The sequence below is a fragment of the Thunnus albacares genome, chromosome 21, assembly GCF_914725855.1.
Source record: "Thunnus albacares chromosome 21, fThuAlb1.1, whole genome shotgun sequence".
In the NCBI taxonomy this organism is placed as follows: Eukaryota; Metazoa; Chordata; class Actinopteri; order Scombriformes; family Scombridae; genus Thunnus; species Thunnus albacares.
In genome coordinates this window covers 3,125,750-3,138,696 of record NC_058126.1, presented here as the reverse complement: position 1 = coordinate 3,138,696, position 12,947 = coordinate 3,125,750, and the positions used below count along the sequence as shown (strand labels likewise).

Sequence of the window (12,947 nt, the reverse complement as noted above, 5' to 3'; positions counted from 1 at the left end):
ACGTTAGCAGTTCAGCTAATTTAGCAAAGGTGGTATTAAGAAGGCAACAGTTATGGAAATAAACTGAGTATTTGTGGAAACATGTAGAACAGATGAAGAGTCAGAGTGAGGTCAGCGAGGGTCCTTCCAGCTGAGAGGAAGGAGAAGCAGAGGACGCCAGTTTCAGTCCTTCGGCATCTTTTAATGCTCTTCATCTCCCAAATGTCAAACCTGTGTTTCTCCTTGTTTTAGCTCTTTCTCTGTCCTGCTCTCTTCAGTCTGCCTGCTAGCGGCTGCAGGATCATCCATCGCTGGCTGAAGAGCAACGGATGCCTGCTGTTTGAATCACGCCACTTTATAACCTCTGTTAGATGGCGGCGGGGCGGAGTTACGGACTGTACTTTGACAACACAGGACCAGAATAACAACAGAATAGCCGAGAGTGATACCAAGTTAATCAGATATTCATTTGATCTTTAGTAAATGTCTAAAATCTTAATTAATGCATCTTTAAATGACTTCAGTCTGCATATCTGTATGTAAAGGTGAATATACTGTGTTTATGTTGTGTTTTAGGTGTAATCTGAGTGTGTTACCAGTCTGAAGGAGCGTAACACGCTGAGTCCCTCCACATCGGACAGGCCGAGCTCCATGAGGCTGAGGCAGACGATGATGCTGTCGAAGATGTTCCAGCCGGTCTGGAAGTAATAATACGGATCCAGAGCGATGATCTTCAACACCATCTCTGCTGTGAAGATCCCCGAGAACACCTGACAGACAGACAGACAGACATCAAACACGACAAATAATAAAGAAAAGAAAAGGTTAGAAGTCACACACAAGTTTTTATTTGACATATTTGAAGCATACGGTTGTTTTTATTGTGTTCAAAACTTCTAAAATGATGCTGAGCGTGCTGCTAAAACAGTGATCCTCCTAAATCCTCCACATTCATTCAGATTGAGACGTGATGTTCAGTCGAACAAGTGACTCGTGCAGCAGGTCTGACTCGAGAAAACTGATGAATGTCACAAAAGTTAATAAATCACTTCAGAGTGAATCTGTTTGCTTTCCTGCGTGAGGCCCAGTTTGGTGTAAAGTCGATGTGAAACTATCAAGTGTTCTGTTTATAACCATCCTGTTTCTCTTCATACATTTCATCTATGATGTAAAATAACATTGAAGATATGAATAAATCATTAACAGTCTATTGCAGAGGTCACTAAGCTGTCCCATACGGACCCCCGGACCTACAGCCAAGACAGAAGGTTATGATTTAAAACCTGACGGGGAGCTTCTATTTTAACTGGCGCAGCTTTTATAGTCTTTACGGTAGACGGAGAAAAGGAGAGAAAGTCAAGATGTGAAACAGAAAAGCTTTTCCTCCCTTTATTTGATTTTTCTGAAGTTAAGCACTTTATTTGAACATTTGATTTATTTCCTCTTATTTTCAAATGCAGCCCTGTTTTATTTAGTAGACGAGATTATTATTATTACATTAAACATATCAGCAGTCATACATATATGTTCAGTTCTATGTTAACAAGAAATATTGTCAAAAAGTTTTTGAATTGTACTGAATCCATTTGATTTGACAGTCAGGTGTTGATAAAACTACGAGGCTACTTAAATATATATCACACTAAAGAGTTATAGACGTTATGATCTTCTGGACCTTTGCTTCAAGACATTTTCTCTAACTGGACCTCTAATTTACACAAAGTAAAAACAAGCAAACTGATATTACACCACCGCAGCACCATGTAAAACATAAAAAGATCATTTTTACTCTTGAGGAATGTAAGAAAAAAACACAGAGACTATATTAAAATGTAGACACATACAGGTACGGACACACACTGACACACAAACCTAAACACACACAGATTTACAAAAGCTAGATGAAGGGAAGAGTTAGCCAAAGGGTCGGACATTTCAGACTGGGTTAGGTTCACACACACACACACACACACACACACACACACACACACACACACACACACACACACACACACACACACACACTCGTGTCACCTCCTATAACACAAGTTCCTTGAAAGCCAACGAACGTTCAGCTGCTGAATAAAACAACAAAGGGATGTTCCAGCACACTGAGCTGCTACGCTAACATTAGCATCCACTGTTAGCATTGAAGCTAGCCTCATTCAGCATACAGTAGTGTGTCTACATGTGATGTATGTTCTCTGGTAACGCATCACTATCAACTATACACATTATTATCTATATTTATCTGTTTTTTTGGAAAATCACTACAAAGCTTCTTGATGAAGTTTCTCTATTTTTGATCGAGCAGCAGCTTCACGTCTTGAGTCTGAAGCAGCTTTAAGTGTTACAGACGGCTGTTAGCTGCTCCAACTGACTACCAGTCACAAAGCCTCAACTTCTCTCCAGAAATACTGAGTCAAACATGGTTTTCAACGAGTCATTCTGGTCTCAATCTCTAAATTCAGACCCTCTAATAAGTGTGCTGGTGATCATTTAGGAAATTATTGCTCCGCTAATAAGATTTGAAGACTTATAGCAGCTTTTTGTCTGCTGTGTGGGTGTTGATTGACAGCTGTGATTGACAGTTGGCTCCAGTCGGACTATTGTTTCAATATTTCATTAAGTTTAATGTTATTTGATAACGATATCTGCCATGTTAGCAGAGTTTAGCTGTGTCAGTATACTTTTGATCAGGCAGTTTTCAGTCTTTATGCTCCGTTGGAGTCGTTGAACAGTCGACCTGAAGACCTGAGAGCAGCTGGAAGTGTTGATATCTTTAAACTTTAAACCTCTTCACTCTGACTTTTGATTTGAATGTTTTATGGCCATTATTTATTATATTTTAATCATTTATTTTTATTGTATTCATGTTTTAAAATTCTATTTTTGGTTGTCTTTCAAATGTCAGATTTGTTGTGTGCTTTAGTCTCAAATTGTTTTACTGTTTTCATTAATCATTTAAGCCATTTTTTCAGCAAAAATGCCAAAAAGTCACTGTGAAATGTGACTGTTGATGCTTCTGTTTGTCATACATGAAAATAAATTGAATATTTTTGGGGTTTTGGACCTTTTGGTCAAATAAAACAACACTTTTAAATGTTATCTTTTTCACTTTTTATAGAGTAAAAGATCATTGATCACAATAATAATCATTAGTTGCAGCTCTACAAGTACTTCACTGCTCTGGAGGCTTCAAGTTTCCACATCACACTTGTGACAGTTTCATACTGGATCACGATTGGCTCCAAACCAGCTGTGATGTCACAAACCCTGCTGGTAGCTTCACGCGTTAAAATGAGATTTAAGATGATTTCAGAGAAACTTTCCTCCTTCAGCAGATGAATGAAAACAAACTCTGCACAGAGAAGAAGAAGAACAACATCCAGCTGAAGGAACAAGCAGGTTCAGAGTTGAAGAAACTTTAATTTTAAGTTTGCAAAATGAGGATTTAGTAATTAAAAAAAAAACTAACTAATTTTAAATAGTTTTCTTGGCTCTTTGCTCTTGTGGTTTGATCTTTTAAGCTTCTCTCTCTGCAGACCTCAGCTTGTCTGGGGTTTGCCTCGCTCTGCTTTACATCACGTGTGTGTGTGTGTGTGTGTGTGTGTGTGTGCAACTGTGTGTTTATGTGTGTGTGTGTGTGTTTATGTGTGTGTGTGTGTGTGTTTATGTGTGTGTGTGTGTGTGTGTGTGTGTGTGTGTGTGTCCTTCCAGCAGCAGCAGCCACTTTCCCTGCTTGTTGTTCCAGACTGAGGGGATCCTCGATGTGACACCGGCTACGTGACACACGTGTGTTTGTCTGTGTTTGTCGTTTCTCAGCCCGTGTGTGTGTGTTTGTTTATGTGTGTTTTCCACTGCTTGCGTGTGTGTGTGTGTGTGTGTGTGTGTGTGTGTGTGGCTCTTTCTGGGGTTACCTCTCCCTGTCAAAACCCCCTCCCCACACACACACACTTATATCTCTATATATATACACACACACACACACACACAGATGATCCTCTTATATGGGCTCATTAACTCTGTAGTGCATTGATTAGCTACTCAACAATCACGCTGTTATTATTACTGACATCAGGAGAGCCTCTCTTTCTCTCACTTACTCACACACACATACACTGATAAAGTGTGTGTGTGTGTGTGTGTGTGTGTGTGTGTGAAGTATCGATGAAGGAGGCTCTCTCAGGACAAAAAAACCCATCAGAGCTGAAGAGGGAAATGTGAAATGAATCATCCTGTAAGAATCCGAGAGGCTGGTTGCTGGTTTGATTCTTTATACTGTAGCAGTGTTTTAGGTCAGACTGGCGTAGCGTTGCGTTACTGATCAGCGCAGAGTGTGTGTGTGTGTGTGTGTGTGTGTGTGTAACAGTGTGTTGACGTCAGGCAGAGTGACGTTAATGAAGTTAAACACAGTTCAGCTGTCAAATATCAGCAACAGCCTGCAGCCTCCGACAGCACGCCGAGGGAAACATCACACAGATATACAGCTCACTTTATTATATTCCTCTTCTTATATAAATACATATTATATATATTTACTTATGTTTATTTTAATATATGACAAAATGTTTTATCATTTTTATTTTGAATGTTTAAATTGTGTAGGTGAATGTTGGATTATATTATATTTGAAATATTAGAAATAAAAAGTAAACACAACTGTAAAATAATTTGTAGGTTTCATTATAATATATTAATAATTTTTTAAAGTATTTTGGGGGAATTTTATGGTGTTATTAGAGATATAACAGGAGAAACAGAGGGAGGTAAACGATGTAGATGGTGAGTAACATGCAACATATGAAATTTATTTTAAAAAGTGAGTTTCTGGTCATTTTTGTAAGAAATATTCTGTGTTTTGATTAGACATTAATAGTTCGTCTCACCTGGAGGTGTTTCAGATGTGTCGCGTTTAGTATTTTCTTCTGTTTTATACATATAACTGTATTTTGGGGTCTGAATGCTGCTAAAATGCAGGTGACCTACACTCTTTACCGGTGCCTGAACGCATCATGTGCAGACGCAGATGGAGGACTGAAGCTGCAGCTGCTAACGTGCTGCTTTCACAACGCATCATGATCACACTGAGGTGTTTTTTGTGTTAAAATTCATCTTAATATTGTTAATCACAGTTGAGCTACACATGCTAACTAACATCCAGCAGCTACATTCAAGCCTTCATAATAGCAGAACCCTTGTCTGAAGCTCTAAGTGTCCCTCTTGGGTTCCTCGGAGCGCTTTGTGAAGTCAAACACTTCCTGTTAGTCAGCAACAATAATTAAAAACCGTCTTTCCTTCATGTTTCTGATGACTGTTCTTCTTTGCAGGTATGTTATGTTTCCCAAAAAGCTGCAGTGATGTTGAACATTCATCCACTCGGAGTTGAACGGTTTTCAGTTGTTCAGGCTGATCGTTGTACTCCTCCAAAAACACGAGACATCAGAAATGCTTCAGACCCTGAACTCTGATCACCTCCTGAAGATGCAGCAGGTGTCATTCATGTTATCAGATATTTGTCCTGTTTGTTTGACACAAACGTAACGTAATTTAAAGATGGACCTGATCCAAAACAGTGCAGGAGCAGGAAGTGTGGACTCCAGATCTGGATCCTTGCTGTTTTCAAGGGTTCAGGTCTACTTAAAGACCCTTATGGTGTGTTCAGACCAGGCGTCAACCTCCGGGGCTAAAAAATGAAGCCAATGTGGAAGTGCCAAAAACTGCAGTTCCTTGAATGGCCACTTGAGGCTCCAAAAGCGAGTCAATCCCCATAGACCTCCATGTTAAAATGTCCAACTTTACAGCAGAAATAAACATGTTTATAGTCTGGTACAAACAACGGTTTAGGTCTCTGTAGCTAAGTTCATCTTTCATGACTGTAAAGTTCTGCATAATGAAGGACATGGCTGCTTTGAGTGACAGGTCCGCCAGCCGCTAGGTGGCTTGTTTCAGCCATTCGGCCCTGCCTCTTTGCCCATTTTTGATTGGCTGGGAGTTCTTCAGAAAACAACGGGTGACGTCACGGTAACTACATCCATGTTTTTCTACAGTCTATGGTTCAGACCAAACACAAAGTGAATTTTTCATGCGGTGCGACATATAAAGTCAATGCAAAGACGCGAATAGATGTGAATTCACATCCTCGTCAGTTGACAATGTTTCAACTTCAGTGAAAAATTTGCAGGTATTGCGGAGCTTCATGAATGTGCAGAGAGGAGAGAGACTGGAGCGAAATAACAGAAAGAAACTGGTGAGTCCAGTAAGAAGCTGAACACACACGCCTGTTGTTGCTAGCTAGCTTACAGCTAACGTACAGTACTATATTTCAGCTGTTTGGCGAATAAACACAAATGACCCCATAGTCAAACTCATGTGAGTAAAGCAACGCAAAAATTTGGTTTGCTTTTGTTCTGAACGCAGCGTTAATCATGATGATTGTGTGTTTGAAATCCAGACGGACTTGTTTCAAGCTCAGAAACTGTGTTCAGCTTTGAGGACTGTGTGTGTGTTTCTGCAGAGGCAAAGTCTCTGATTCACTGACTGAGGGATGAAAAGCTACTCTGACCAGCATGTGTGTGTGTGTGTGTGTGTGTCTGTGTGTGTGTGTGTGTGTGTGGCTCAAACACAGGGGATGTCGACATCAGCACTCACTAATAACAGTAACATCAGCAGAGTGAGGATGACACGCACTCTGTGTGTGTGTGTGTGTGTGAGTGTGTGTGAGTGACACGTGATTATTTTTGTCACAACCAGGCAGATGTAATGAGTAAGCACCAACACGCACACACGCACACACACACACACACACACACACACACACACACACTGACTGGCGCGTTTAGACTGCTCAGAACAGCCAGACACAAAGAATGCAGTTTGATTTCATGATAAATTGCTCGTTTGATTCTAGATTTCATCAATATTATTCTTATTGTCAACAAATCTCATGTGCAGAGCCAAACCAACAATGAACTGATCTACTAACAAGTATTAAATGTGAGTAAAATGAGACATTTCCAGTGTTGAGGTTGTGATACGTAGCACAATAAGCCAGTAAATATAATAGTTTTTGGAACAATAACTGAGGTCTATGGCACAGAGGAATAAGACAATAAGAAAATATAGACAATCAGCAGCCTTATCCTTTTAAAACACTCACTTTTTTCATAGCAGCAACAAATTATGAAAAAACTAATGTTTTGAACTCATAATCAGTGAATAAATAAATAATTCTTTGTTCATTCATTCACAGGCTGCTGGAAATATCCCCCGAAAATAATTGAAAATGCTAAAGTTTAGTATTTCCCAGCATTAGATAACAGTAACAGCAGATGACTCAGTGTGTGTGTGTGTGTGTGTGTGTGTGCACCTTTATACCTTTATCAAGAGTCACAGAAACAAGCACACACCTGCACTGAGAGTTTCCTCTTTCCGTCTCTTCCTCCACAAAAAGCTTCATGACTTTAAGGCTCATTTTTCATTAATATACGTTCAAGACTGGAAGGAAAACTGGAGGCGAGGAAATACTTCTTATCCAAGTCATTCATAAACTGTCAAGCAAGGACCTAAAGTTCATAGTTCAGACTGTTGGGAGAAGACAAAAGACAGCGCTGGTGAACGAACGGACAGATGAGGCCTTTCAGGTTTGGTTAGCCTGCAGTAGTCCTGAATCAGAGGACACGTATCAGGGAGACCAGAAGCTTCTGTGGTCACATAAAAAGCCAAATTCACAAATGCGGGACAAGTTCAAGGACGCCGTGGAGAGACGGCTTTCTGTTGGCAAACTGTCAGATGACTCAGGACGGAGAGGCGTTTCAATAAATTGGAGGACTCACAACAGACGGATTTTTAAAAAGAACTTATCCTGACTTTTAGTACATCGTATGGGTGACGCACATTTCCCATCATGCATCCAACAGCATCATTCCATGGGCCTGTTTGTGATGCAGCCTCTCTGTAAAAAAAAAACCTCCTGGATGACATTTTCCAACAGTTTTCACAGTCTGCCTCCTCGTACTCTCCATGAATAGTAATGTGCCCTTTATATGTTAAATTGGTTAAGTGCTGCTTTACAAAGTTGTACAGTGAGAAGAGATGCTGGAGGCTCTGGATGTTGTTGGGTCAGTATCACAGATGGATGTCAGGGATAGTCCCTATATGAGCTGGCAGACCAGGATGGTGGTTCCCATTTTTTAAGAAAGTGGACCAGAGGTTTTGCTCCAGTTATCAGTGTATCATATGATGCAGCCAGGGTGTCAAAACTCATATCCAGGAGGAGCAGTATGTTTTCTGTCCTGGTTACTGGAAGGATACTGGAGGGGTCCAGGTGCTTTATTGAGATTTGGGGGATCTTGTCGGGTGTACTGCTGAAATATGGGCTGTTAGGACAGTTGAGCCTTCTGGTCCTTGTGTCCAGACATCAAGATGTCAAGCTCTGTTCCAGTAAAGTTTAGGACTCTTTCTTTTGCCTTTGAGGTACTGATCAGTTTCCTCAAAAGAAGACACAGAACTTTGAATTCACATAGCAGATGTTTGTGATCCATTTGATGATGGATGCAGAGTTTCATCAGTGTGGTTTAGGTGGTAAATTAAGATCTTCTAAGGTAAACCTTCCAACTGGACCCTATAAAGACTGCCTTTGCTTTTAGTGCAGCAATCTCATGGAATAATGTGCAACGTCTCCTTCTCTGAGCCTGCACATTGTAAATATATATTGTATTGTCTAATTTCTGTTTTATTAATGTGTTTGTCCATCCTTGTGATTTCATTTAAATGTATAGAGGGCCGACGAGCAATCAGGAGCTTTAACACAAATATATTTCAACCAAAATCAGCCAACAAAACTCGTTTCAGTCGACCAATGTTGTGTACATCCACTATCAGAGGCAGTAAAGTACACTCCGGACATGTGCACTGTGGATAAAAGCCTCCATTAGATCGTATACATCCTTTAGATCTTTACACATATGGAAATATTGATATACCCAGAGAGAAAAGCCGAAGAGCACACAGCAAACGACAACAACAAACACAGAAAGCATTAGCTGACATCGATTCTGTCAGCACAGTAATGTCCTGACATGATCCTCTACACACAACCTTACATAACACATACACACACACACACACAAACACACACAAACACAAGGCGAGCTAAATGCTATGTAAACATCTGTGAGGATTAGAGGTTTTATCCGACAAAGAACTTAACAACTCCAGACTGCAATCGGATCCTGGTGACATGACTCAGCCTTCATCTGACACCTGAACTGCTCTAAATTGATTTGGAGAAGTTTGGACTGTTTATGTTGCAAAAGTATGCGCTCTTTACTGTTCTGGTTCACTCTCAGCACTCTCATAGTGTCGTTTTCAGAGAAAAAAGCTGTAAAAAGCCGCTGTACACTACCTGCTCAGCACCAAAATGGCAAACAGACACAGTTAGCTGTAGACTAGCTGGTGAACATAGTGGAGCATTTAGCAGCTAAAGAGCCAGATATTTCCCTCAGGAGTTGGTAGAGAGTAAAAACAGAAGCTAAAAGAGAGTGAATATTGGACTCACATTCACCAGGTGGACAGAAACACGTCTCCACATGAATGATAATGTTGCTCCGTAACTGCTGGATGTGGAAATAAGCAACTGTTTGCTAACATGTTAGCCACAACTACTCTATAAGCTGATAATATGACAGAAGTCATGTTTAGAGACTATTCTGCTGAAAACAAGTGGACAAAAAAACATCATTTCAAGCAGCTTTAACCAGATTGAAACTACAAAGGATCAAGAATAGAACCCTGAGGAACCCCACAAGTAATTATTGACATTATCAATGTGATGATCATGTTGTAACTGCTGGATGTGGAAATAAGCAGCTGTTTGCTAACAAGTTCAACATATCAACTTAAAAGCTGATGATGTGTCAGTGTTGTGTTCACAGCTTGTTTCTGCCAGAGTCAGACTGACCATCGAGGTTACTGGGAGAAATCCTGGTGGGCCGGTCGCTATGTGGGCCGCTTGAGCAGCCTGTTATACAAAAACAAGAGCGGAAGCGATGTGTCATCGACTCGGCAGCAGCAGCAACAGCTGTTTTTTTGGCCAACTCTGGTTTCTGCTGAAAACTAACGGCTATAAAATCAGTTAATGCAGGTTTAAATAGAATAACAGTTCAGATTTGGTACTTTACTGCTGATAATGGAGGCAAATATAAAGGTTTTCCTGAAAAGATCCAATTAAAGAATCCGAAGCTGATATGTTGCGTTTGCTTTTTACTATGGAGATTTATGTTTTGTTGAGATTTATAGGAGATATTTGTCAGCTAAGACAGAAACCACTGTCCTGTCTGGGCTCCTGAAAGATACAGGACACTTAAATAAACAATAAATACTTCAAATCTACACAAAAAAACTCATTTTAACCAAAAAGTGAAGAGGAAAGAGTTCTTTTTAGAAGGTCAGAATCTATATTGGCGACAGATTTTGTCTTTTGTCTGTACATTTTCTGATGGGTAATATATTGAAAACTAGGATCTCAGGGTGTTTATAAGAGAGTTCTGGATGCAGTTAGCTCTACCACAGCGGTCCGCCTCTGGGCCCGGTTTCCCCTGATTGAACACAATTGCTGCGAGCTGACCCGAAGCCGCTGTTTCTACTTATAAACGTTATTACCATTCTCTGCCTCACACAGCCGCCTGCAGCCTGAGCTGAGGAGACCTGACATCGCCGGGCAGGTATGAATGTGTGTGTTAGTGTGTGTTAGTGTGTGTTAGTGTGTGTGGGCAGGTGTGATCAACATGGTGATTTTGGCCGCAAGCGTTTCGCACCTCAGGTGAACCAATTACCATATTGCATCAACCTATCAGCGTCTGTCAGACTGTCAGCACACCTGCAGGGTCAAACACTGGAGTTAGTCACGGTGGTTTAAAGCTATCCGACCCATTTCTGTCAGTTCTAATACTGAAATTCACCTCGCTTTTTCTACTGAGAGACAGAAAAAAACACACCGACACACTTTCCTTTGTTCCAGAAAAGCAACGGAAACGCTGTCTAGTTTTTTTTCCTGGTGAATCCTGGGGTTTTAAAATTGGACAAAAAGGGTTTGAGGCCGTTTTAAAAGGTCTAAGGGTTGTTTCCAAAACTCTTGTTCCTTGTCACTTTTACAAAATCTCACAGCCTCCTCAACTCGCCTGAAGTCTGCTTATTGCACACATAGATGCTGGGTAAACACCAGGGGACTCCATGCATAAAACTCATGATTAAAACTGTGTGTTCGCATAAAGCCAGAGACATAATACAGAAATATATGCATTCCTTTCATTAGATTTATAAAACCATGCATATTTCTAATAAATCTCAGTCATTGTATGTGCAGAAGCCTCATTTTCACTCCCACAATTAGCCATAAATGAATAAAGACGCGCCCTTAATCAGCCGTTTTCATATCACCAGTCTGTACAGGAAGTGCAGTTTCACAGATTGTGTTGCACCAGCGAGGTTCTCCGACAGCAGAACAGCTGTCGTTACACACAGCTGTTCAGGTCTTTATAGCGTCTATATCATTAATTCATCACATGGACTGTAAACCGTCGTCAGCAGTGATATATCAGAAATGTAATCAATAATTAGTTTGTAGCTCATATCTGAACCGACTTTACAAGCTGTGTCACAACTAAGGATAAAATAAAAAGAATATTAACAGCAAAATAACATGTTGACTATGTAAATTAAAAGAATGATATATATGATACATTGTGTTTGTAAATTCTATGTTTATAAATAGCAGTTTATGGCGTATGCATGGTTTTTGTGTGTACGCAGTGTTTATGACTCTGGCTTCTGGTGAAGAGATTCATGTTCTGACACAAAAAGTTAGTAAGATGTGTGGAGAAAAGACTAAACGAGACCCCCGACAAATAGGAAAAAGCACATTTTACTAAATTAATAAAGTCTGGTTTTAATATTTATGGTTAACTCATGTATGAAAGAGCTTTCAGATTGTAATTGAAAATAACAGTCTGCACTTGTTAAATGCTCCTGCCTTATTTTTTGCCATTTGAACTGGTACCATCACAGTTTAGGAAATGACAGATTTTTCACTGATCAATTTACAAGTAGTTTTTCGTGGTTATATTATGGATAATTGGGATTATTTTCAATCATTTTAATCTGTCAGTTACCAAACATTTCCTGTCTTTGCACCAAAACTTTTACTATTACTCTTAGATTATCCAGGTCAAATAAAACTTATATTTCCTCGCTTTCTAAAACGGATGTTTGCTGTTTTCTAAAATCTATTTTGTTGTTTTTGTTGATATTGATTCTTTTGTAAAACGCCTTATAAATAAATCTTTACTTAATTACAATTGGTCTAAAGGAGCTTATATGTGAATTTCTTATGTACCAATCAACAGTCAGTCCATCCATCCATCCGTCCATCCATCCATCCATCCAAACATCCATCCATCCATCTGTCCATCCATCCAAACATCCATCCATCCATCTATCCAACCATCCATCCGTCCATCCATCCATCCAAACATCCATCCATCCATCCAAACATCCATCTGTCTGTCCGTCCGTCCGTCCATCCAACCATCCATCCATTCATCCATTCATCCATTCATCCATTCATCCATTCATCCATCCATCCATCATCCATCCAAACATCCATTCAACCATCCATCCATCCTTCCATCCATCCATCCATCCATCCATCCATCCTTCCATCCTTCCATCCTTCCATCCATCCATCCATCCTTCCATCCATCCTTCCATCCTTCCATCCTTCCATCCATCCATCCATCCATCCATCCATCCTTCCATCCTTCCATCCTTCCATCCATCCATCCATCCATCCATCCATCCATCCTTCCATCCATCCATCCTTCCATCCATCCATCCATCCTTCCATCCATCCATCCATCCATCCTTCCATCCATCCATCCATCCATCCATCCATCCATCCTTCCATCCAT

At 40.2% G+C, this 12,947-nt stretch overlaps 1 protein-coding gene across 3 annotated transcripts in view; it reads right to left on the bottom strand.

Moving 5' to 3' along the window:
• LOC122972222 (sodium channel protein type 4 subunit alpha-like) overlaps positions 1 to 12,947 on the bottom strand; it is a 245,265-nt gene that overhangs the window by 91,805 nt on the left and 140,513 nt on the right. For all 3 annotated transcript variants that reach the window (XM_044339139.1, XM_044339140.1, XM_044339141.1), the window contains one exon: positions 576 to 749. In XM_044339139.1, the coding sequence (XP_044195074.1) occupies positions 576 to 749 (174 nt within the window). The remainder of the gene's footprint in view (positions 1 to 575; positions 750 to 12,947) is intronic.